The 27,613-nt window shown below is 33.1% G+C and overlaps 2 protein-coding genes across 4 annotated transcripts; one reads left to right on the forward strand and one right to left on the reverse strand.

The window, feature by feature from the left end:
* The first annotated feature begins 39 nt into the window (after window positions 1-39).
* On the forward strand, window positions 40-27,417 carry LOC128192578 (minichromosome maintenance domain-containing protein 2-like). Of its 3 annotated transcripts, none has more exons than XM_052865367.1 (22): window positions 40-117; window positions 345-511; window positions 1,821-1,881; window positions 2,652-2,710; window positions 3,645-3,747; window positions 3,911-4,010; window positions 4,173-4,277; window positions 4,687-4,754; window positions 4,877-4,969; window positions 5,067-5,164; window positions 5,256-5,273; window positions 5,664-5,718; window positions 5,855-5,902; window positions 6,096-6,178; window positions 6,418-6,586; window positions 7,286-7,375; window positions 7,471-7,651; window positions 8,034-8,184; window positions 8,326-8,465; window positions 9,020-9,129; window positions 9,243-9,316; window positions 9,412-9,894. In XM_052865367.1, the coding sequence occupies exons 2-22, from the start codon at window positions 404-406 to the stop codon at window positions 9,487-9,489; spliced, it is 1,992 nt and encodes a 663-aa protein (XP_052721327.1). In that variant the 5' UTR covers window positions 40-117; window positions 345-403; the 3' UTR covers window positions 9,490-9,894. The 3 variants fall into 3 exon arrangements, with proteins under 3 accessions (XP_052721327.1, XP_052721328.1, XP_052721329.1); XM_052865368.1 differs by lacking the exon at window positions 40-117 and adding an exon at window positions 27,331-27,417 and having other exon boundaries at window positions 9,412-9,512; XM_052865369.1 differs by lacking the exons at window positions 40-117; window positions 5,664-5,718; window positions 5,855-5,902 and having other exon boundaries at window positions 6,101-6,178.
* LOC128192582 (sodium- and chloride-dependent glycine transporter 1-like) lies at window positions 10,710-20,775 on the reverse strand. The gene is made up of 15 exons (XM_052865372.1): window positions 20,618-20,775; window positions 17,208-17,334; window positions 16,989-17,120; window positions 16,660-16,881; window positions 16,383-16,545; window positions 16,104-16,245; window positions 15,530-15,664; window positions 15,332-15,435; window positions 14,619-14,743; window positions 14,372-14,490; window positions 14,131-14,262; window positions 13,577-13,676; window positions 13,314-13,423; window positions 12,531-12,698; window positions 10,710-11,987 (listed from the first exon to the last, which is right to left on the reverse strand). Exons 1-15 carry the CDS (start codon window positions 20,618-20,620, stop codon window positions 11,793-11,795), a joined length of 1,977 nt encoding a protein of 658 aa, XP_052721332.1. The 5' UTR covers window positions 20,621-20,775; the 3' UTR covers window positions 10,710-11,792.
* Window positions 27,418-27,613: the final 196 nt, after the last annotated feature.

A 27,613-nucleotide genomic window follows, 5' to 3' on the forward strand; every position in this document is an offset into this window, starting at 1 on the left:
TGAAATGGCGGGAAGTATGAACACGTCTGCAATGTTTACATTTGAGAGTCGCAGACGAGAAGTGCATAGAACGCTCCCCAATAGAAATGATGTTATTTTCATCATTATAACCTCAAGGTAAACCGTGTTGTTATGTAATGGAACTGAATTTAATACTTATTTCAGTTTTATCATTCTGAATGTCTAATTATAATATAACCTGTTTTTCCATAATGAATCGATTTCTTTTATGTAACGTTAATTGAATAAAGTGTAATTTAATTTATACCAGCCTATTCCCTTGGATGGGTATGGGCAGTGATTGCTTAATAAGTATCAGAAATTTAATATGAAATTTTCTCCAGGCGTCTATAAATGAAAAGGGGAGGGAACTGCTAAGTACCCTGCTAAGCAGCTCTGGGCCATGGAAGATTCACTCAGTCTTTTTGAAGATGCTGTGCACTATTTGGATATCAGTGGAAACTTGAAAATTATCAAAGAAACAGCTTGGAAATTCAAAAAATTAGCAATGGTAAGAGCGTGTCTATCAGTTTATAGATTTACATTACTGATTAGTCTACATTTGTATGATAATGTGTTCTCATGCAGTATCATAATTACATTTATAGAGTACCTTGGTACATTTGTCATTTAATATAAAAGTCATAGTCCCAAATTTCTGACTCTTTCCTGGCTTTTAACGATTTTGATATTTATATATAATATTACTTCCCATGAAGTTATGATTATTAATAAGCCAGGAAACCATCAGATATTATGGACTATAAGTGCCAGGGGGATTACTGGCTTGTGACCAGTCGCCAGTTTTTGCCAAGTACCATTTCTCGCCAAAGCATTGTTGAGTCATTTTTCATAAATAATTTTAAGTGCTGATAAAAGACATAAAATTGTACTGGCAAGAAATGGAATTTGGCGATCGAGTACTGGTTGCACACCAGTAGAACTTGTATTTGACAGCTAGGGAGAGGTCTGCAAGTCGAATGCAGAATTTAAATGTTAAAATGGGGGGAGGGTTATTTATATTTCTGTTAGTCTGAACAGGAGGAGGTGATTTCCCTGCCTTATTCATGTTATTATCATATCTACATTCACATGTGTGTAAGATAAACTTGTTTTTTTTTACCGGTACTGGTTTTTTTTTTTTTGGGCAAAGAAAGAACCTTGATTGGTTCAAAGGTACAGTAACGACTAGACTTATAACCCAATGATTCTGAGCAGATCCACAACATGCAGCCACAATTTTTTAAAAAGCAAACACATTAAAGCAGCTTTTGGGGTCTGCATAAAGCCTTTGGTGTTAGGTTGTGTCTGGTCAGGACTATAGATTAGTTTACATACCATTACAGGCATATGACCTCATTTGTTAGAGATGTTGTGGAACTTTGTCCATTTAACTGATGATATTATAGATAAATAATTATTAAACAATAATGAGCAAGATTTTTAACAGCATGCAGATAATTTCTGCTTGATATAAAGATATATTTTTTGATATGATAAAACATATCCTTAAAGATTTGTTATTAATAGGGGCATATATAGACAATACAGACATATGTACTGGCATGTCCTTGATTAGACCCTATCAGATATGTAGTCTCTTGTATTATTTTGAAGGTACTAGTACATTTACCAAGCATAGCTTACATGTAGTTACATAAATTAATGTCAACATGCATTCAAATTAACACACATTGCATAGTTGATTTGACTAGAAGAAAGTAACTGGGCAAGATGGACAAATTTAAGTTTTATATTTTTTTTTCGTATTACATGTATATGGTTTTATTTAATATCCCTTATTATTTTCTGATTTCTAGGAGATGTTGGTGTACAGATTTGACATTACTGTCAATGTTATAGATCTAATGGAATTGAGTGGTACGTGGTTCTTAGATATTAATTTCTGATCACAGGGTAATTTTTGCCCCGTTAAATTTTAGCCCTTTTACACTTGCAGACAGATTTGCCCCGTCTTGAATTCACAAAGACACAGTTGTTTTTGAAGAGATATACTGTAATTTGAGACGTTGGATTTTGTCCAGTTTTAAATTCACCCGCTGACCACAAGGGCAAAAAGGGAAGAAAAAAACAGGAGCAAATATTTCCCTGTATACAGTTATCTGAAAATAGCTTATCATGTACAACATTTTGTTAAACATGACATACAGATTTCAATATTAATGCAGGAAGCTATTTATAGCATAATTTATGTAGTTTTATCTTGAATTCATGTGTAGTGTAAAAAAAATCCATCTTTTCTACCAAGTCAGGGTTGTGTGATTACAAAACCTTGACATTGTGAAGATGAAAATATTCAGGGCTTGCACTCAATGTTATCCCACAATCATGGTGGTCCCTGTAAACTTAATTTGACTGGTGTTTCTAAAACTATGAAACAAACAAATTAGTCTTGCAGCTCTTTCCATTGTTGGAAGTCCACAGTTGATTATGATTTGTTTCTCTCATTGGAGAAACTCACAATTGAATACACTTTGTTCCTCGTCGGAAACCTTATGTTTATTACACCTCGTTCCTTTTTTCAGAGAGGAACAAACTGTAATCAATGATAAGATTTCTGACAATGCGTTCGTACAAAACAGGGAAAAAATAATTTCAAAAGCAAGTGTAGTAAATTTTTATTCTTACAGTTTCCCTTGGACATCTTCTTCTGTACCATCCCATCAAAGCTAATGCATTGTTCCAGCAGGTAAGTTTATGTAAAAGTCACATTCTTTGCTAATTAAACATTAACCTATATGTATTTGTCTTAATATATCTGTAGTCTGTAAAGGATTATGCATTTTTCGCCCCCAAAATTTAAGTATTTTGAATTAAGAGCTTCAAATATATGGTGGCAGTTAGTTGAAATCATATTGAAAATAAGTGCGTAAAAGTTTATCACCACAGTGACGTCATAATGTAGAAATGACGTCATGAAAATTGTCTTACTTTGATAAATTGATGTTTTGCAGCAAAATAAGGGTGTTTTCCAATGGTTTTTTGACTTGGAAACATCAAGCCCAGGCTTGCTGAAGTACCATTTTTTAGTATAATGTGTATAATTATAGGAAGAAAAACATACGTTAAAATCTTACTTGAGCAGACCTGCGCTCTATACTTCTGAATGCAAAAATGAAGAAAAAAGACAATATTTGCATTTTTTTGCAAAATTGCGGGAAGTGGGTCATTTAGGTGACGTCATAGATAAACAACAAATTAGTAATGATGACTAAAATTAAGATAAAAGTGATAGGCATCCTCTGTACAATGATTTATGGAGAATTGATTTTTAAACGACACTATTCAAAAATTGGTTAAATTTGGGGGCAGCTATTTAACCTTAACCAAATATAGTCCTTTGCATGCACATGCCATACATAAATTTTAGTCTTCACATTTACTTGCAATATTAGTCTTTTAAATTTTGCCCCGAAAATGTAACTGCTTGTGACATTATATTTTTTTAATTTTTGGCTTGAGAAATTGGAAGATTCATTTCTTGTCATAAAAAAACCCTATTTAAGGCTGATGTGAATTCAGTTTGACCCCTGTTTTTTTCTGATAAACTGTTTTTTTTCTGCATGCATCTTTGACAATACAATGTATTAATGTTACTGATTTACAAAATATCTGTTTCTTAGGTCATTTGTACAGCAGTATCAGAGCTCAATCTATTATCCCCCCACATTTCAGGAAATCAGATTTCTGTCAGAACAAAGCTGACATCACTGCCAAGATCTAGAGGTATGGATTGATCTATATATAACATGGGTAGATTGTCTTTGATCATCAAGTGCATATGTAGTGTTTAAATTTGTAGGAGTCTTAAGTGTAAAATCTTCAGTGTAAATAAAAATATATACTGTTTGATGACTGTGAATTTTCTGAGATTATTAATGCATTTCAGCAACAGAAGTTAAAACCTACAGTCAGTTGAGCTCCATGGGTCCTGGCTACATCTGCTGCACAGGTGTGATCATAGGAAAGTCCGAGACATCCAAATACACGTAAGTAGCTTACAATCCTATGTGTATCAAAATAAGTACCAATACATAACATTTGTATCCATGTAATAGAATAGATTTATATATACAATGTTCCTAAGTTGCCACTTGACTTTGTATAGTAATTGTCATATGGAATGGTTTTCTTTTTGTGTAATTTTTTAGTCAAAGTACCAGATACATTTGCCCAAACCAGTCTTGTGAAGGAAATGCAGGAAACCATTTCATCAGAATACATGTTCCAGGGGCTCGGGAATTTGAGACTATCAGGTAAGATCATGTTTAATCTAGCTGCATTTTGTTTTTGTATTTAGAATCTTCAATTAGATTTAAAATGTTCATAAATAATGCAATGATGTGTCAATTTATGTTATTTCAAATTTTTTCAGTAGCACATGTATTATCGATACTCTAATATACTATTTAAATGGTCAGAAAAAGAAGTTTATCAGATTTTATAAAGAATACTGTACATTATATATTGTCTTGGAAGTTAAAAATGCAGTTTTTACATTGTCAATCTTGGAGCATGAACATGTATAAGTACAATAATTTTTGATTAACTGTTATTCACTTTATAACTGTAGCCTATGTAATTCATGCCTTTATGAGCACAATAGTCATGCATTCTTAAAGCATATTTCTGGGTTTCTAACTTATTCAATGTCTGATTTTACAGAAAAGATTTCAAATGCAAATTTTGTGGACAGATACTGGAAGAGGTTGTATCATGCAGGCATCTTTCTGGTGAGTTACTGTTTAATACTCATATCATCACACAGACATTTTTTTTAGAAGAATGTTGTTTGATTTAAAAGATTTTGAACAGTTTTGACAAGAAATGATTTTATTCAATTTTATGATTACAGATAAAATGATAGCAGATATAATTCCAGAATATTATCTGAAGAGTCACCACCAGTTGCGGTTCAAACAGCAGACAATTACATTGGTGGTGAGAGGTCTGTACATATAGGTCAATCCAAAATATGTTACAGTGACAGAAAGAATTACTGTGATTTATAATGAATGTATAAAGTGTGAAAATGTCTTTGATAGATGAATTGACAGTTACTCTGAGAATAGGACAGAAGTACACATTTATTGGAATAGTTAGAAGAGATTCCTACTCAGACAAGATGATCACTGCCATTGAGGTACCTAGGTCTCTCCCTCGCATGAAAATTTTCACTTCTCTTTTCCTCTCTGTGTACCAGTATGTTTGTGTAATTTTCTATTGACTTGCAGGTTAACAGTGCTCTTGAGGTGAGTACACATAAAACAGTAGATCTTAATAAGTCTTTGGACATTTATTATGCCTGTGTTCTATAGGTTGTATTTTGGGGATTGGATAATAAGGTATATTTTATAAAAATGTAAAGTAACTCTGATTTATTTGTTTAATATATGTACTGTAAAAATGGTTAATATTTATGTGTTTGGAAATGGTACACTACTGACTAGTTATGCAGTACACTGCGCGTATGGTAAAAAAATCAAAACTTTAGAGTGGCAGGTCCGAGCATCCGCATATTTAATACCCGCTATTGTTTGACAATAGAAAACTCATACTTAATCACCAGGGCAAATAACCACTTTGATTTACAGTATTTTATATAAGCAGTTGTAGATTTAATCCATTCATATGAAAAACAGGATTTCATTTTAGAAAATGCAAGCATACCAAGGAGCATAGACAATTATCTCAAATGTATGTGAGTTTCAACTTCAATTTTAATCATAATCTTATAGTTTATTTGGTTTATTACATTATCAAACCTTTTAACTTTCAAGTTTCATCTATTCTATTTTCAATCAAAGTAAAAAATAGAAACATTTCTGTACAGATAAAAGAGAGTACAGCTTTAGCAAAGTTCTTGCTTACTTTTTTGGAGGTAAGTACATTTTACTTGTATTCTTTAATATTCAGAGAAAGTGATAAAACTGAAACAAAATATTTAAAATCAGTTGTTGGGACTTCCAAATCATTTCAATCTATCACTCATGATGGTTTCCACGATTTTGATGTTTGATATCAATAGTTATCCATACATTATCGTTTTATAATTTTTGGTTGGTCATGTCTAGGTCAGATATCTGCCCCTGGAACTTTCATGAAGCTGAAGTTGTCATGTTTACTAAGTTTGGCAGCAATATTATCAAACAAGCAGGTATAGGTTTCAAGCACAAGAAAGAAAATATAATGATTATACATATGCAATGTACTCTCTCTCTCTCTCTCTCTCTCTCTCTCTCTCTCTCTCTCTAACACATCATGATGTACAAGATATTAACATGCACTTTGTTGATGTGAAGCAATATATCTTATTACTGAAATTCATTTGTAAATTATGTTTTTTGCTCTATGACCACTATTTAAATTTTTTTTATTAATGCCTGCTACAATTAGATCCAACCTATTCACATCTTGGCAGTGGGAAGGGACACTGAAATTTTGCATAGACTGTTCCAGTATGCGATGCAGTTTACCCAAAGAAGTGTGGGATATTCCTCTGGTAACCACCTAGCATCCAAAGTTGTTCCAGATAGATATAATTCTTCCAATTATTTCATTGAAGGTAAGAGTTTCATTTATACCATGAGAACATTGTACGCAATTATATGGATTGTGCAAAGTAGGTATTAAACAGTTCGAGACCTAAAATAAGAGTGAAATGGAAGTGCACTCAATCAAAAATTAGGAGGGGGAGGGCATACCCTCTAAACAATACCTAGTCCAAAAAAAAGTGAAAGGCAACAATAGAAAGAGAGAGAAAAGGAAAAGAGTCATTAAGAAAATAAATCGTCAGCTACTTCTATTGCACCTCTTCCTTAGCATGACTTATGAGACAACTCTAATGGCTGAGTAATGCATAAATGTTGATTAAAACAATTTTCTCTGAGAACTCATGATGCAGACTAGGGGATTTTTAAATCCCATCATCAATTAGATTGAAGGAATTTACAGTATGTTTAGATATCAATTTAAACTACTGGTAATACAAATATCATAAAGAATAATTGAAGAATAAAATTGTCTTTATATCGAACAATCATTTCTTTAATCAAATGTGGTAACCTCAAAATAATAAAATTGTAGGTTTCTTACAAGTATCAGATTTATAAAATATCTGTTATGGATATGAAGTACATATTTATATAGAGAACACAACAGATATGGTTAACAATTAAGATGAATCATCATTGACCATGTATAAAAATGCATTTTATTTTACATTTTTCACTGTGTAGTGTAAAAAACCTTATTGAAATTTTAGGGGGTTCACTATTGATAGCAAGTGAAGGAGTCTGTTACATGGGAAACATCACCAAATTCAAAAAGCAAACCTTGGAGAGGCTTCAATCTGGTAATTTAATAAAATAAAGTTTATTTAGCAGAAACAATCTTACCGTGCAACCAATATGCATCACATTGATATATACATGGGTTTGTACATTTCAGCTTTGTCCAGTGGAAAGGTATTGATTGATGTTGACAGCAAGTTTACCAAAGGTCAAGCAGTATCTATTGAGCAAACTCTTAGTACAACTGTCTGGGCCAATGCTGAAAAGTTGTACACTAAGAAACCTAAAGAGGACCTTCTCTTTACTGGGGACTGCTCAGTTCCAAAAAATCTCTTTGAGTAATTATATATATTGTAAATTGTCATAATTTTCAATTTCTTCTTTTAAAAAAATTGGGCTTTTTTACAGATAATTTTAAACTTTGAATTTGTAAATTCTTGAGCTAGGTGCAAGCTAGCGGAATTAAAATTCTGTGGTTTTATCACAATATGTTGAATACCGGTCTTTTTGAATTTTGTTGTTGAGTGAAAATAAATGTTTATTAAAGTGCATGCAGTAGTCTTAAGACACATTGATAAGATTATTGGCCACAAATGTTCACATACCCTTATATTGTGATTCTCACTACATACACAAATATCAATTCCACAAATATTAGTGAAACTACAGTACCCTGAACTAACAATATGTCTATATTGCCAAAAAAAAAATCTTTTTAAGATCCTTCAGCATTGTTCAGATCACTGATGGGGAGGAATTCTCACATAATGAAGAAGTGGATTTTCACATTTCCTACCAGTCACTGAAAATGTCAATGGAAGACGAGGGAAGCAGTTTCAATATTCCTGTGTCCTTTGATGATTTTGAGCAGGTCATTTTAATGTGTTCTTGTACCTTCTAAGATATATATTATGTTTGCTTTTAATTTTAACTTAAAATTCAAATATTTGATGAAGATAAAACATCCAGTGGACATGAATTTGTGTAGTCATAAAATTTTCTGTTAATTCAGTATTTTAAGCATATACAGAAAATTGATGTGAGGATAAGTCCAGAGGCTGAAAAACTCCTGAACAGATATTATCTTGCAACAAGAAAAGCTAGAAACTTGTCTGATGGCAGTGTTATATCATCTAGCACATTATCAACATTGTACGTATATATATGAAATGTGGTGTTAACAAACAGCTAGTATTCAAAATCAAAAGTCCTAAGGGAAAGTACAAAAATGCAGAGAAGCAGAGCAAAACAGACCTCTACAAAAATGACATATGCACTGTAACTACATCTACCAAACATACCATAGAGTTTTTTCTGCAAGGTTGAATAAAAAGAAGACCAGTTTTATATTTTAAATTGTGGAAGCATGGATGACTCCATTTGGACTATAGATGATGGGACTAATCAAACAATTTTGATCCTGCACAGTGTTATCTACACATGCATGTAATATGAGATTTAAATGACAATATTTACATATATATAGAGTCCTAGTACACGTATGTGTGTGTGTGTGTGTGTGTGCAGTATCTGAAGATTTTATAACTAGAAATGTATTCGATTGCTGTAATTCATGTATAATTTTGTTTATGACATATCCTGTGTATTTTTGTTTTCATTTGATTAACACCATGTAAATATTGCACATTTTGCTTGTTATCATTTTCACTTTGCTATGTTTGATTTCAGTAGTTGTTGATTTGTAGAATAGCCCTTGCTCAAAGTCATGCCCGTCTTTGTCTGCGGAATGTGGTAGAAGAAGAGGATGCACTAGAAGTCATCCAGCTGCATGAAGAGTCCCTGACAATTATGTTTGGTATGATGCAAGCAAATAATCATTCCTAATGCCCTGACTCTGTTTAAGTAATGTTACGTTGGTGTAATGCAATTAAATTTATATTTCTACATAGACTTTTTTGGCCATTTCAGGTCCCTCCATACTGAGTGTTCCTTCTATGCCACACATTCCAGGAAATCTTCTAGAAGAGTATCTAGATAATCAGGTACTTCACTGTAATCAACAGGAATGGATAGCTTGATGAATTGAATTGATGTCTTTACAAGTGCATGTTGTTGATTATTTTCTTTATCTCTGTAGAAAAACAAGTCTGCCTTACAAAGGTTTAAAGCCAGGCTTCAGCAATTTTATGGACTGCATCCAGGACATGAGGAATGACACAATTTCTGAGAAATGAAATGGTAAAGATATATATGTACATGCATAATTACTGGTATCAGTTTTAAGACCTTTGAAACTTAAAATGTTACAAAAAGAAATTGGCAATTTGAATTTTTTATGGTATTAAGCATAAATGTAGTGTTAATGTTAAACAAGACTACGGTAAACTTAACATGGGTGATATCACCCATTGACATGAACATACATGTATAATATTGCAACAATCAAACCTGAAGGTTTGGTCTCATTAACTTAAGATTCTTAAGAAACAATTTTATCCAATATTTCTGAAACAAACTAACCATAAGGTACCGTAATTGTCCTTTAAGCAATTTTTCATTTAACTCTCAACCCCCATTGTTGCAAATTGGCTCTGAAGTTATGATTCAAAAGAAATTAAAATCTGTCCAGTGGTGTACTTGTAAGATTTAATTCCAATTAATTTCAAGAAAATTGTTATTCCAGATTTTATCATTTTTATTTTCTATGAAAAGATGGTCCTACTATTAGTGTGAATGTCACAGTTTGAACAACAATTTTAAAGATATTTTGATGAAATTTGGATTTCTCTTGGAACCCCATTATCAGTACAGGGATTAAGAAGAGAAAAAATTGAGTACATATCACCATGTGGCTTGTACAGTTAAACCGCAAATTGTAGCACTTAGATTGTAGGGAAATTTTTCACATATTTTACCGTCACTATTCATATGAAGAAAGTTGCAGCCCACCCAAGGACCCCAAAATTGGTTTAGGAGTCAACAATTTCTTCACATTTAACATTTGTATTTCTGGTGCAATGGTTCATGAGTAGTTTTTTTAAACGAACACTTTCAGCTTGCTATAGTTTTTGTGATCAAAATGGCGTGAACTTGATCAAAAACACCTGGCCAGTTAAATGAACTAAGTTTACCTGGTGTCTGTAGTTGATGGCACAATGCTTGCTATCAGCAGTGTTTTCACAACTTTACCTTTGGTATAACAACTAGACTAATTTCAACAAAACTTGGCATAAACAACCTTTTGGTGTAAAAATTGGGGGACACTCTCTTTCGTTATGAGAATTATTGAACAAAATGCCGATTCAAGTTCATTATTGGGACCTAAAAATGATGCAAAGTTATAAAGGGGAAAATATTTCAAAATCTTAATCTTAAGAAATACATGTGAAATATCAATGCAACCACCTTATTTAAAAAAACGACAAAAGAACAGTATATTATCAAAATTTTATTCACTTTCAATTGTTTTGTATACTGAAAAGAAATATTTAGTAAATAGGATTGTGAATATATAACGTTAAAAAAATTATATAAAAATATAAACATAAATGAACAATCTGTACATATTCATCATCTAATTACAACCCTTTTATGTATTCCCCCTTGAGCAAATGCATATTTTTCTAAATCGTAAATATTATCCATGCTTGACTTTGTTATATATACTATATGTATTAAGAATTCTTATAGTTATAAATATTCTAATCATAGACTATAATCAACGAAATATTCAGATTCAGATGTGGATAAGTTACTCAAGCATTGAATTCATAATGTTTTTATTGTGGAGATCATAAATTTAAAATTAAAAAGGTGTACGTTTCTCTTAGTCTTTTTTATTGCACTCACTGTATAGAACATAATTTACAATGTAGAAAAAAAAATCAAAAAGTAGTTTTAAAAGCATTAAGACATGGATTTTATAATTTCTGAAAATGATTCTGTTCATCAAACTTCAACAAAAGATTGAAGCTAGCCTTTTAAACTTACAATTGATAAGATTGAACATCAAGTCTAACTGTTCATTTCTATTCTTTGTTACAAAAATGAAGTACAAAACTACCTGTATTTATACAGTCATTTAGCAGTATTCTAATTTCAAGAGGGTACATGCACAAAAGTTGTGGAACGCACGAAAAAATGAGGCGTAGGTCAGGAAAATTACCAATAATATAAACAAAATATACTACATGTATTTATCAGAAACATATGTATGTGGAATGTAATCAACTATTAAATGCTACATGTTATCCTTAGTCAGACAGTGGACAGTTTGTATTGCTACCCAAAAAAAGTCCTGCTGGAATTCCGCATTTGGAACACAAATACTACGACTGATTATATATAAAAATATACAAAAACTCAGTTTTTAAACAACTGATAACCAACATTATTATGTTTCGAAGGGACCTCATACAAAATAAAAAAGAGAGAGTAAAGTATATATATGTATAGATACTTATTAACTTTACAAACCAACGCTATTCATTGTAACTTATGGATTTTTTATCCGTCCATTTATAGTCTGTGGTCATAACCGTTTTTATCGTTGACAACATACGGTCTCCCTTTTTCACCCACGTAACCCATGTTAGTTGCCCCAGCTGGTTCATCCTTGCTAAAATCTGGCTCGCCTCGGGGTGAGTATCTGCCGGTTCGGTCTTCATCCGAAGCTGGGCCCCAGTCGGGTTGAGCTTTCAGAGCTTTGGCGACCTATAAAACAGGGAATGTTTTCGTCTCACTTTAATCCTTACAAGACTTATTATACGTTTTAAATTATATAAAAACAGCCACACTTCTGTTTTATTAATAGTCACGCACTTATGGAAATATTAATTAAGGTGAATCACTACACCTCGAAATATTTTCTCAAAGCAGCAGAAAATTACTTGATTATATTATATAGATATCATAATGGATAAGAAGTATTTAAGTCAAATAGGCAAAAGATGTGCAATTTTGGATGAAAAATTACATTTTCGAAAATTTAATTAAGTAAACATGAACAAAAGCTCCAGGCGGATTCGAACTCATGATTTGCGGTTCAGAAGCCCAATACTTTATCCACTGAGCTACGACGATATACAACCGAATTTAACGATATAAACAGTTTAACAAAATATTTAAATCGCCATCTTGTGAAGTAGTGTATTAAAATTATAAGTCTGGGTGTAGTGAGGTACCTTAAATCGTAAGTGCGGGAATAAAACAAAAACAAAAAATGTTGATTAGAAATGTTTCGATAATTGTACTTACTCCGCCATATCGGATGGACTGCACGATCATTCCTCCCACGATGAGGGCTAAAGGAGACACTACCATGAGCCAGCCCAGGCCCTCGGCAAAGTCTGGGAACGTGTAGACTCCTTCGTATTTGGTATAGTATGCAGGAGCATACGTTATGCCCGACATAATCACAATGAACTGAAAAATGATTGAGAGTGGCGTTATTCATTTATCCATCATATATTAAAACACTACATAAGCCATCAGGGTTTTTTTTTTAAATTTTATCCTTCTTGATCTTGAGAATACATTTTTAAAGTTCGTTCAAAAATTAAAAATAAATGTTAACATTAAAGAAGTCGGTTTTAAACTCATAACTAACAGAATGAGATGGTAATAGATAATGCTTCAATCAATCGAGGAACGTTGTTTGAAATTAAAGTTGGGGAAGAAAGAAATATATTTTATTCAAAATAGAGTGCGGCACTAAATGGGGACGTCTTCCTTCCTCAAGGTTTGCATTTGAATATATACCCGATCATGTTTGTATGGGCGTATTTTTAAAAGAAACACAAATGATTAAACGGTACATCGAATACTAGAACATGATTGAAAAGTTTAAAGGATTCTTTGGGTTTTTAATTTTTTTTTAAAACTATAAAATTTTACATTCAGTACAGTCAAAAATTGATCGACATTATTCGCTTCTAAGAACCAATTAATCAGATTTTTATGAGATATTAATGGATTCATAGACTAGTGTTATTAACGTAAGAACATGATGTCTTAAATGAAATATTTGCATATACTTACGACAATTGCCACGGGCGTGATGAAGCACCATGTTACATACCAGTACACCCAGAAAACTTTGGGGAACCCACCCAACATCATCTCGATGTCTCTCCTAAAGTTGTTGACACCTACACAAAAAATAAAACATTTTTTTTTAAATCTTCGAAAAAATATAAATTACTGAATGAAAAAATTTGTAATCTTTGTTCTTTTACTTCTTTCACCACATGAAGTGATTGCCACAAACAGTGTTTGAATTGTACTTGTACTGATAAACTTACCGTAAACATAACACACAGCAACAAGCTCACATAGACTGACTATCATCAGGTTGTAACTTCCAGAGTACCAGTCCATTAAAGTAAGAACATAAATGCCTCCCTGCAGAGCGAATAATGAAATCAGTGATCACCAATTAAATGAAAAGGTTTTAAAGTCTACATTTGTTTCAGTAATTTTACTTTTCAACGTGGAATTTAATTACAAAGCTCAAAATCTGAAGTGTCAAAGATCAAAGTTTTGGAAGTATCATCTTCAGATATACTGTTTGGGTTGCCTGTCGTTTGAAAGACCTTGCTCCTTTGAACTTAGGACCAAATGATTTTGTAAGTCAAACGTCAAGGTTTAAAAGATCCAATTCAAAAAAGAAACAATTCAAGTTTAAATTGCCCACAACATTAAAGCAGTAGGAATCTTTAATTAGAGCGTAAAACAAAGGGTAAAACAAGACATCTTTATGTTCTACAAACATTTTGATTCCTATTAGGGTTCTTCTTTTATGTGACTTGTTGGAATCCGAGCATTTTACTGTTGAACGACGATAACGTATTCATACCTTGCAAACTTGAGGAATCCCCAAGAGAAACCCGATCATACATGCTACAAATGTGAATAGGGTTTTGTGTTTTCGCAGGTAGTAGGGAAATACATCAGACAGTCCACTGATCACGGTTTCCATCATAGCAAACTGGCGGAGCGAAATGAACATTATTATTCTTATGTTTTTAGCTTTTTACGTTACATGGTATAAAATTATTTTAAGAAAATGCTCAACCGACAAATGAGTGATAGGATACCTGGCTGTCCAGTCCGAGGGTGAAAATCATGAAGAAGAACAAAAAAGCCACAATTGGAGGCCATGGTTCGGCCAGTTTGGCAATACCCTCGGGATAAGCCACAAATGCCAAACCAGGTCCTGAAATTAGAAAGCAATAATTTTATCTTATATATATGACTTGTATTCAGTTGACAATTATGTATGATTTCAAATGTATTAGGGAACACTTAAATGTATTGTACAAGGTATTTCCTATTTTAACATACCTGAATCTGCAACTTCCTCTACTAATCTGTTAGTGATGAAGGCCATGTGACCGAGCAGTGAGAAAATAGCAAATCCAGCAAAAACACTGGTAGAACAGTTGATGAGGGAAACAAGCAAGGCATCTCTGAAAGAAATGGACACGTGTTACAAACAGGTTTGATATTGTAGGATGCAATGGAATCTATAAATTGCTCCTGTTTTAAAGTTTGTGAAATAATATGCCATTACGCCAGCCATAAAATGAAATGTGGCGATAACGAACAGTCTTGTAAATCAAAAGTCCAAATAAAAATATAAATCAGAAGCAGAGCAAACGCGGACCACTACAAAAATTTGAATAAGGATCAGGTGCTATAGAGGAATAAGCATCATCTGCCAACCGTGCACACCCGCCGTATGCTCTTTGTCGTATTCGGGAAAATGGGGGAAATTTGTAGACTATTCAGTGATTGATAATGGCCTAACAGTTAATATGAAAAACAACAGTCAGCATACGACCAAACAAAACATTGTACTTGCTGACAAGGTCAACTTTCAGAAAGATGACTTTAATCGAGACTGTTGATAATCTTGTTTTATCAACGTGTATGTCAGTAGCTTGTCTCGTTTTAGAAATTGTTTATACGTAGAGCATGCCCTTGCGTATATAATCAATCAAAATGTGGAGTATGAACACATTGGGTAAAGATACAAATCATTTTTAAAGTCTTACCGGAGAGTATTGTTTTTAAATTTATTGTAGCTTGCCATTGTTAGCAAGCCTCCAAATGCTACTCCCAGTGAATAGAAAATTTGGGTTGCAGCATCTCCCCACACCTGAAGAAAAATGTTGCAGAAATAATATCATAAAGATTGAGACATTAGAAGGGTCAGCACAAAGATGTTTTCAGATGAACAATATATGTTATACCTTTGGTTTGCTAATTTCTTCCCACTTTGGAATGATGTAGAATAGAATTCCGTCATAATAACCCTCCAAGGTGACACCTCTGATCAGAAGCAGCAGCAGAACTATATAAGGGAAGGTAGCGGTGAAGTACACAACCTGAAATCAGAAATTAGCAACATGCACATGTATTATTGTAATGATACCTAGCGCGGATCAAGCATTTCCAGGGGTTCTTGTTTCGTAAAGAAAGGAACTAAGGTCTATTTTAGTTCACTTAAATTTGACAAGCATCACGGAATCGAATTTTTGAAATGCAAATTAAAGGGGGATGTGCGGTCATGTTGTGTAATTGAAGATAGGAATGTTAACATTTCTTGAACTGGTTTGTTTTTGCCAGAAACTGACCAAAACTATTGGTTAAAAGATGAAAAAAAGCAATAAATATGAGGTTTTGCATGTTGTTTTGTGTGCAAATAATGCATTCAAGAACAGAACAATGCCTATTTAATCTCTTAGAAGGCGCATTAGACTTTATTCATAATATACTCCCAGGTTATACTAGCAATAGTGATTGAACTCAAATTGTAAGACTTACTTTTCCCGAGGATTTGACTCCTTTCATTAAGCAGAAGAAAATGAAGATCCAAGCGAACAGTAAACAGATCAGATTTCGGATACTGACATCTCCGATGTCATACAGGCCATCTGGTGTTTCCTGCAGCTGAAGTACCTGTCGCCTGTGAACACAAATAGAAATGACGGAATGCAGTTGTATTCTCGTGCCAATTCAATATCAATACCTACAGCTGCATTTCGATTCAGGTATTTTACAAACAATTACATAGTCCATTTTTTATATTAAAGTGTTGCTTACGTCCAGAATTCTTCGCTAGCTGTTCTGAATTTAATTTCACACTGCTTTGTGACGTTAGACTCGAGCATTGTCGAATTGAATTCCATATAGCTGGTTAAGCTGGTTCCAAATAGGCTGTTCACATCGTCCACGCTTTTATTCAAACAGCTTTTGTCGTTCAGTCCTGGAGAGGAAAAATACAAATTTTGCAGTAGTTTGTGCTGTATATACAGTCAGTATATTTATACATGTAATTCTGAACATTCAAGAGAATGTTTTAACGAAAGTTAGTTTATACCTATAAGTTCCATAGTTTTATTTCTTTCATTCAGTTCGCTTAGTTTGGGGTAGGGTTTTATTCTACAGTTTTCTGTGTTCCATATGTTAGTACAGGTTTGCCATGGCAGTGTTGTGTCTATGCTTACAAATGACACAAACATGTAGTAGATGGAATACATGATGATGACATTATAGTAGATGCTGACCATAGCACTGATAAGACACATGGCCCAACCAATTCCTAAAAACAAGAAGATACAAAGGATAAAAACACATTAAAGGGACGTGCAGCTGATTTTTGTCAAATACTAGTATCATTCTGATATCAAATGGAATTCGGAAATTTACCCATGAAGAATGGACTGACTTTCCACACTGTGACGGGGCCCTCTGAAGCAAACTGCCCAAAGGACAGCTCGAAGAAGAACAAAGGTATCCCAGCAATAACCAACATGATTGCGTAGGGAACCAGAAAAGCGCCTGTAGGTGAAAGAAAAGATTTTTAAATATACATAGAGAAGTTCAAATCGATTTTAATAAGCTAATTCTGAAGATGTATGGCCTGACCTCCTCCATTTCTGTAACACAGGTACGGAAATCTCCAAACGTTTCCTAGACCAACTGCATAACCAATACAGGACAGGATAAAGTCTAACTTCCCCGTCCAGTTTCCTCGCTCTATTTCTTCTTTCGCCTGCAACCAAAAACCAAGTATGTAAACTACACCGAATCGCCGAGAATAGTACTGTACATTGGTTAACTTTTTTCGAGGAGGGGGGGGGGGTGATATATTGCTAATCGTAAGTTTTATATATTTTGCATGAGTATATATAGTAAATAGTATAATTCCCTGTCTAATGAAAATCTTTTTTAAGTTTTGAGACATTTCGTATACTGTCATAGTGGTTTAACTATTGTACACAATGAAGAAGCCTGCAAGTTTAGTACAACTTTGTGGTGTAACGTTAGGATATTGATTTTCCATTTCTTTCAGTGGTGTCTGCGTAGGCCGTTTTTTTCATTTTGGAAAGTGGGTATACATATCGACATGAACTTGAATACCCTTGAGTTCCTTTGGTACAAACTTGTTTTCATATATAATAAAAGATTTGAAGGAGGTCCTGTATTACTAGAGCACGTAAATTAGAAACAAATATGTTTGTGGCGGATAGAGATAAGGGGTGCGGTTTTTTTTTCTTTTAAGTTGACATTGAACTTATCTTTTTGCGTCGAATTGCTATAAATTTATTGTAGCTACCGGGTTATAAGGCATTTGTTTTGCTGACATTTGTTTGAAAAATCCAGATTAAATACATGGGGTATGGCGCAGTTGAAATTCACGAAAACAAAATTTTACCGGAAAATTTACAAGAGCTTCATATAGCACATATATTCAAAGTGGCGAGTGAAGGGTTGGACAGACCTACACAAGGAAATTCTGACTTGTAGTTATTTTTTTTTTCATATTTGAGACAAGGGTTCTTTTAAAAGAGGTAGAAGAATGTCTTCCTCTCATAGTACGTACTAGATGGCGTAGACAGTAAAAGTTTATTTTACATTCTTGCATCAATTATATGTATGATATCATAATTCATATGTCTTTAAACATCATTTTTATGCAAAAATTGCTATTAATTATCCTCGTAGTCACTAAATCGCGTGTTTGTAGCGTGTAATTGACCTTTGGTATTTCTCTCGGTTGTTTCCATGCAATATTTACCATAGGGTGTACCCAAAAATGAAAAGCAATTTCTGTATGGATATATTATTGACAATGTGATTCAAAGTTGGTCAGGCATAACGATAATAAAGATAAGTGGGTATAGTTTGACAGTGTCACCCAGCATTCAGTAACACGGATCATTAGGTTTTTCGTTCCTGCTGGCGCTTTGTGATTCATAGACATCATTCTAATCTAAACCTACACCCACAAACCCAACCATAGAACCAAATAAAAAAGGGTTTCTTATTTTATCTTTCACAAGAAATGTAAGGGGCCTCTCGGAACCGGATCACAAAGAAGCCAGCCATGCTCGGTTGCTTTTAAACTTTGTCACGTGGAGCGACTTTGGGAGTATTGACATCACCTCAAATACCCAGATCTTTGTTTTGAACACATAAACTTATTTTAGTTAGACTGTTTTCATGTGATACGCAGGCATTTTACTAGACAGGGACCCAGTTCATGCTATTTTTGAAAAACATGGCAGATTATATAGATATTTCATATACTTCATTGTATTTTGCCTGCTCTAGTTACTTAGCACTATTTTCTGCATAATAAAGAAGTTTTAAATGTAATGTATTTAAAGTGCTCAATGCACCCTTTCATTTCCACTTGAGAAAATTGAAATAATAAAATAAAGAAGACGAAGTGAAGAGTCGCGCAAGCGCAAAGCTTTGTTTTCACAATGTCTAGCAAGCTGTGATTGCCAAACTCTTGTGAAGGCATCCAAAGAAAACCCCTTTAATTCCCTTTATACGCGACTTCATTTGAGAGTTAACTCGAGAATATTTCGCAACATGAAATTGTTCATATACGCTTTATGACTTCATGCTCTATATCATATACAAATAAGCTTCTCTGCTTGCAAGACATCCAAAGAAATCCCCTTTAACTTCCTTACCTAAATGAATATATTTCGCAACCATAAAATCGTACGCTATATGAGTTTACGTTTTACTCTTTAAGATATTTACCGAACCATGTAGCTTCTGAACAGTCTGTTTGTCAATGTGCCTCCATGTGTTTATAAATCACTTGTGATTTAAAATCATTGAAATAATTACTTGCCTTACAGAATATTATATTTTATGCAGCAATATAGCGGTTTAATTAGAAATTTTTAGAGGATGCTGATACTGTATGTATTCATACAACCATGATTTTTCGCCATTCATTCAAAGAGAACTCATACTCATTGCGGTTCATTTCTGACAAGTTTTCGTGTTAATGGAAAATTACTGCATTATGTGTTTGTATTTATGTATGCATATGATCTTTGCGAATACAGCGAACAGTGCTGAAATATTTACATGCATTATCACTTTTTTGTCGCCGGTGGTGATTTCTTTTAAAATTGAATATATTTGTATCCTGTTAGAATGATGGACCACCGGTTTTAAACACGTGGTTAAATGGCTACGATGGCTTGTCGTCGGATAAGTGGTCAAGCCGTGTGACAAACTGTGAGAGGTCTCCGTACGGGGACATGTTGATGAATCGCATTACATATATTTACTCTTACGTTCAAGTCTGAGAAGTGTCAATGTTAATATTAGAACAACACTCTTCCCCGATGATAAATGCTAATGAAGCCAAGTACAAACTTGATTTATAGTCGGATCTCTGTTTACATTGTACAGTTGCGTAATGAAGGTAAAATACAAGGTTTTTTTTAAGTTTCAAAGTAAATCAAAAGAAAAGCGCGTACGCAGAGCAAGTCCTTATTTTCTCGTAAAGCCTGCGCACACTGGCAAGTCATACATCATACATCGCATAGTTTCTTTATGTTCAACCAACCAGAGAACACACATATACAGTCAACTGTGAGCTTTCATATTAATCCTCTAGCATTTAAACAGAGTCAATTTTTGACGTGAATACAAAAATAATTTGTCAAAACTTGTCTTAAAACAACCTATATGCCAACACGTCTCAAAACTTATATTTTGCTTTTCTTTTAATTAAATTAAAAAAAACCATTTTATTTGATCAAATTGCTAGTATGCCCCCAAAAAGATGCACTCATTTTACCTTCACAACAACCAAAAAACCGGTTTTGCGTGGAAGCAGAGAGTCCAAAACTGTCGTAAATTTCAATTTTTCGCATATCTGATTTATCATTGCACTACTATTAAAAGTTGATATTAACATTTACGAAGTATTTGGACATGTTATGTTTATGAGTTTATAACATAATTTCAAACATATTGTTTGGTAAATGAAGATGAGATTTAGTTTTGAGAAAACTTACCATAATTTTCGAAATAAGTATTTCCTTTGAAACAGAATATTTTCTACATGTATGAGATTTTTAGGTGGAAAATAATATATCCAGAGCAAATGAAATGGGTCTGGTTCAGCGACGATCTCTCTTTTGAAAAAAAATTCCTCCGGATTATCACGTGACTGTAGGCTCCGCCTAGACACGAAATTGTCATTTAAAAAAGTTTTGTATACACAATGACATATATGCAGGTAACTTTCCTTCAGGTACTAAAAACTGATAACTATGTGTGTTTCTATGTTTAGATAGGCAATAGAGACATGTAGATTTAAGTTATATTAATGATGTAGGTTCGATGCGGACGCTTGTATTGGTAATTGAATTTGGAAGCTCCAAGTTGATGTTGTTGACGGAATGCATTAAAAGCTGACCACTATTGTTGTGGATTGGTCATGACCTCCGTCGGCTGAATTTATTATTCATCGAAACTGACCAACCGAGAAACATAAAAATCGAAGTGGGATTTTAAACGAAAACAAATTTCAATGTTATTTACATATAGCAAACTCGCACAAAGGACCGAGCTAAATTTTAGATTTTAAATACGCTATAAAAGAAAAACCTATCGGAGAAAAATAGGGGATTATTCAGCGATGTTCCCATACCTATGTGTATGTGACCTGTTCACTGGGTATGAATATATTGCATCTGATCTTTAAAGTTGTCAAGGCGTGAACATTTTTAGATTTTTTTCAGATCTAACAAAGCCTTTAAAGTAGTTCCTTTCCAAAACAGATGACTTGTAATCCGAGATTATCTGATGGATTAATTATATTTGGGTATTGGGGAACTTGTTTTTTAAAAAAAAAAACTTTGCGAATTCAGTTCATTCTGAACACACATGACCTCTCACATTCGACCCACATTTTAATGTTTTGAACAACAATGAGAACATATTTGACGTAATCAGTGGCTAGAGACTGTAAATCGTTTTACAACTACTTTGTTTATACAGTGCAATTTGCAAGGAGTGCTTAAGACATAAACATGCATGTAAGAATTTTATTGGTTAAGTTAAGTCTGAAGATCAAGTGTTTAGCCCCCCCCCCCCCCCCATTTGCACTTTCATATATGCTATATGTCATCCATGGACACCTTATTTCCACTAGAGATATATAAATATAAAAATTAAATGGTTAAACTCTTTTAATATAAATATTTGTTTTTGTTAAAGTGATATCAGGAACATATAAAAGATGCGTTATGTTAAATGTTCTTTGGTTGATGTTATTGGTGAAGAATGTCTGCGCATAAAATTGCATGATCCTTTAAGAACTTTGTATTATACAGAAGAGATGTATAGACGACACCTGAATGCCGTAGTCATAAAAGAAATCTGAAAGCTATACAAAAATCATAAATATTTCTAAAACGAGATCTTTCATTTCGGTTTGAAATTTTGGAAGTCCATATTCAAGCAAACCAGTTTCAATACAATTTCTTCTGTACGCTTCGTTTAGGTAGGATATAGTTCTTTTATGTACAAGTTCTGTTTGAAACAAAATTACTTGAAACATTTGAATTGTGACATAAAGGTCTCGGAGTTTCTAGACTGAGATCAAATTAGAGTGCTTATCATATTACATGTACATATTATTTGTTGTATTGATTTGAAAAATACCCATTTTTGCGTTTCTTTTGTTGTTAATTTATTTTCTTTCTTTTTTTGGGGGGGGGGGGGGGGTCATGACTTTATACCAATTCAGCATAAATTTAATGGTGTAATTATCGTAAGATAAGCGACAATGCACCTGATCGAAAATGGTTTTAAAGTATTAAGTTAACACCGACTATATAATTTACTACATATCAATGAAATCTTATTCAGTTGAAAATAATTCTATAAAAATTATTATTAGTCATATACCTGAAAGAAATGTCACTTCCATTGTTCTAGATATATCGGTTTTTCCATTTTGAATGATGTTTTTACTTGATCATTTACAAGTGTGAACTTGAAAGTCGTAATGCATATAAAACGTAGGTTTTTCAGAATAACTTCGTGTAGAGGTCCTAATATTTTGGTATGGGGATTATGTTTGAAATTCCCTGTCTATACTCTGTTTTATGAGGTATCGTTAATACATACGTTTGGATCGTTGTCATTTTGAAAAATTATTTTTAAATGCCACATAGATCCGGGTTCGCAGATATAATAATTATGCTTGACATGTTGTACAAATTTCTTCGGTTAGTCAAACACATAAAAAAAAAATAGGAAGGCTTTTTTCTATTTTTTTTGGTTGTAAATATCTGCTAATCGTTTTCACGAATTCCAAATAACATTTTATTTAAGCCATTCATTGCCATACAACCTTTTAAATCTTTACATCCCTTGCGACGAAATAGCCGACACCCAGACTATCTCTTTTGAATAGTCCATACATTTTCTTCGTCGAAGGAAAGGGGTTATTACTGGGGGTATTGGACCACAACTGACCCCTTTTCATTTTTTTTTTTGGTTCACCTTCGGTTATACATTTTTTATCCCAACTCTCCAAACATTCGATTTAAATCCTGTATATGCAATTGAGCAATCAAGCATATAGCCATATATGATCGGCCTACTGGTAAAGAAGATGGCGCAAATGCGAATTCGGTTTAGTAGTGAAATACAATTTTGAATTTATTTTTTCCCCAATTAAATCTATTAAAATATATTATAATACAAGTTTGCAAAACTACAATTTCTAACTATATTCAGTTTTAAATATAATTAACTAAAGATAAGAAAAAATATTGCCTGAAATTTTGGTGGTATTGAACCCATAACATAAAAACCCCTAGATATATAAGGTTAGCTTAAGTCATGTATTCTAACCACTGAGCTATTTCAGACACAACAAAGTGGGCTGTTCAAATATAATGAGTGACTTGGACCACGAATTTTCGGACTTGTATCATTTTTTCAAAACGTTCAATTGTTGGGATACAAAATGATATTTTTAATGAAAAGTGGGTCATTTGTGCACGTTTTTGTTGATTGAAATCAGTTTGTTTTCCAATAGACCTTATTTAGACTATGAGAAAAAGATGGAGCACAGACCCACTCTATAAAAGAAAATGCCTTGAAGTTATAAAAAATGACAGTATTTGCAGGTTTTGATACGTATACGCAGCTGTTTGAGTCAACATATTCCAAGTATTGAACATATTTATATGATAAAAATCAACGATTTATTAAATGTATATTGTTTTAAATGATTTTTTTAAAAAATATATCAGATTTATTGATATTTTAATTTTCAGTAGCTTGTCCGAGCGTGTATGGGATTTTAACACGCCTTATTCACCCACCTTCTTTATTGTGTAAGATACCTCGATGTAGTAGTGTAGTTTATTTCAAATAAACAATAAAACCATATAACATTACATACTATTTCTTTCATAACAAAATTTTGATGTCCAACAGTAAAGCCTAATAGATGAAAGTCAGCAACTGATCTGCAAGACAAAATTTCAACACCTTCGGTGGCTATTATGATTTTAACATGTACATGTACATGACTCATAAATGAATTTTGAAATTGCATTTTGTCCCATTTATGAAAATTCAAAGGAAAGAACTTAGATTTTGAATATGATGTACTTTCTTATCAGTGTGTCCATACTTCAACAAAAATGCATTGTATTGTCTATATGCATATGTTATCACGAATTCGACATTTTTGCATATGAAGACGATGAAGCTGAAGGCATTATTTTGTCTGCCGTATAACCAGGTGCCTGTCCACAATGACAGTGCTATCGGCGTTGATCTCGGGTCTAAATACATGCTTGTTCAATGGCACGTGTTCTTTTTGGCGCAGTTAGAAGTTTTCAAGGCAGATGATATAATGTTTGTCTAATTAATCGTTTCCTTGTTTGTCTGGTTGGAGCTTTAACCTTTAAAGTAATTATCTACTCTTTTGCTAAAGAAGTATATCATAGAGTATTAGGAAGTTCGTCATGTTCAAAAAGTTCCAGTGAGTACAGGAATTTGTCTTTTATCAGAGCCTGTGCAACATACGTTCAAAAATAGAACAGGACACAGTATTAAATTATCTTTGAAATATTTATATCCGCATTGAACAAACTTCTCACGTGAGAAAGTCTTGCAAAATTTCTCGACTGCTGTATGTGTACTGGTAAACAGATAGGGTCACTGCGCGTATAAATGGGTCTGATCTCTTATTATGGCAGTTAAAATATTCACATTGTCACTAGAGTCGCTATTGTACTTTACAATTCATTGTAAAGAATGCACCTCATATTGTGATAAAAAGTAGGACAGAAGAATGATTCCACACGTTGTGTCTGCAAAACTTAAATCTCCTTTCAGATATAACAACATTGATCAGTCGTAACTAATTTCGATAGCCCTTCTCCCTTACTTTTATTGTGGTGATCGTATACAATAACGCCATTCTACCATGTACGTACTATGGCAGGAGTTGTAATATAATATCGACTAGATTTAGATCTGAAGATAATGGGTTACCTTGATAAATTCACTTTAAATTTTACAGCTTTCATATCAAGTCTCCATACGCAAATTAAGTACATGTAATGAATTTATACTCCGTTAGCATAAAGCTGAACACGGTCAAATATAATGATTATTTTTCTAAAAAGTTTATATTGTAAATAGCATTGAGCAAAATTTCAACATTGAATTTCTTAATCGGCCAAAATTTTACTGAATTAATGGGGAAACACAACGTTAACGATAAGCTATTCATGGGGAGAAATAAACTTCGGTGAGAGTTATTCCTCATGACAATATAAGATTGTACTATGAAATAAAATAAAGAATAAGATTATGACACGATATCGACTGGATGTTGATATCTGATATATAGCAATGTCCTACTGGATAATGTAAAAGTGCTTGATATATTTTACTTCATGTATCGACCATTTACCTAGAAAGTAAACAACTATACACGTAGCGCAAGTTTTTGTGCGCAATTAATTGCAAGTGTTTTGCCTTCTTCGCTAGCCAAGGGTTTACGATCCACCCTGCTCTTAGTGGATCGTAAACCCTTGGCTAGCGAAGGTGGTGTTTTGCAAGTATATCGTTTAGCGAATATCAACAGTTTGTCGAATTTTCGCAGATCCACAGCTAGCCATCCAAAACAAAATTAATTTCTTTTTAATCAGAAATATAGCTTTGCTTTTAATAAGTTTACAACATAAGTGTTATAATTATAATTATCACTTTCTACAGCAAATAATAAGATTTTTTTTCTAAACAGCCAATGTTAATCCTAAAACAAAATTCTATAAATAGATTTAAAAAATGATATATAGAGGGATAAAAAAAAATTGGCTTCTATTGAGATTGACAAAACGAACACCAAAATCAAACACAATCCTACAGGACGAAATATTTTTTGGTTCGACCGCAATGACATCCCACATGAAATTAACCAAACCACGTCATATTTCAACAAACGTAAATCATTGACTCCCTTTGTACCTTTTACTTGTAGTTTACTAACCTATGATATAATCCAGTCTTTGTCTATCAATACTTTGAACTTAAAGAAGACATTTGAGATAAAATGGAATTTAGAGTCCCTGCAATAAATTAGTATTCGGTAGTTCCGGGTCTGCGGTCGAGGTTCCTTCTTTGACTCATGGGGGAACGGGTTGGGCTTCCAGCAAAATAGGTCTTGTCTTGTCAGTCGTAAACTAAGTAAAAAAAAACATAAATAGCGATAGAAAATGAGACCCAGTAAAAGAATTATGACGCCTCTTTTTTTATTTGGTATTTGGTCCAACGTAACATTAGTAGAAGTAAACAAACATAACAATATCATTCAGATGGAACAGTATCCTAAGTTCTCACGCTTACAGTATCATATGATTCAAATGTTTGCACTGAAATCTTATATACCCTATAAACACTTTTCAGACAACTTATTCGACCTAATTTTGTTTCCAACCGAACATTGACTTAGCTTAAATTGCATATGCATACAGCTTCCTTTAAAATATCACAAGTTTTAAACTAAATAAATCTGAATAAATTTTTAATTACTCTTTTGAGAAAACAGTGTACACAAAATGCTTGCCAAATGTTGTGTATTTCTTTTAAAAATTCTATTTTTAGTATATATGTGTATTTGATTTTTTGATTATCAGAAGTGTGTACTAAAGTAATGAACTTCAACATTTACATACTAGTTGTATGTATTAATTATTACTATTATAAGTGGCTTGGACAAGATCCCCAGCTCTTAGTGAGTGAGCGATGTACAAAAATCAAATATAATTGATTTTTCGGGGGAAAGTGTTTGCAATTCAATGGCCATTCTTTGATCCTCTTAAAGTTTGTCCTAACCCGCAGGATAAACTAAAACAGTTTCAAATTTTTAAAAATCGTTATTCAAATCTCTTGCCCCTGAATTTTCTTTTGAGTAACTAGTAATTCCTGTTGTTCAATTTCTAGACTCATTTGTCACTCAAGACCAATGCTATTGACTTTCTCCGCTCAGTTATTAGAACAGTTTAGCTCTTTATTTTGATAACATGAGCTAAGATAGAATTTTAAGAAGGCGAGTTTACTGTTCAGACTTGATTTACAGAGCAGCCATGATTCTCCTGTATTCTTGTACGTGTAAGTTTATTTTTTGTTTACATTTGTAAATACATTAAACATTTACAGAGTCACTGATAACTTTATTCTGATTTAGATTTGCTGCTTTGGAGAGGAAGCACTTCCCAAAAAGGACTTGTATTGTTCTTTTTGCTGCACGTATTTTGCAACGTTACATCCAAAAGAATCGTTCAAACACCAAGAACTTTGTCGCCAAACCAATCTGCTAAAATCACAAGTTCTTGCAACATTCGAATCAAATTAAATACAAGCCACGTAGAGGATCTCACGGATTTGCTTTCTGTTGCAGAGAAATCTATATTCTACACCCATGTCGATATCAAAAGCCCAGCAATGAAGGAAAGGATTTGGTCACGAAG

The sequence above is a fragment of the Crassostrea angulata genome, chromosome 7 (genome assembly GCF_025612915.1).
Source record: "Crassostrea angulata isolate pt1a10 chromosome 7, ASM2561291v2, whole genome shotgun sequence".
NCBI lineage: Eukaryota > Metazoa > Mollusca > Bivalvia > Ostreida > Ostreidae > Magallana > Magallana angulata.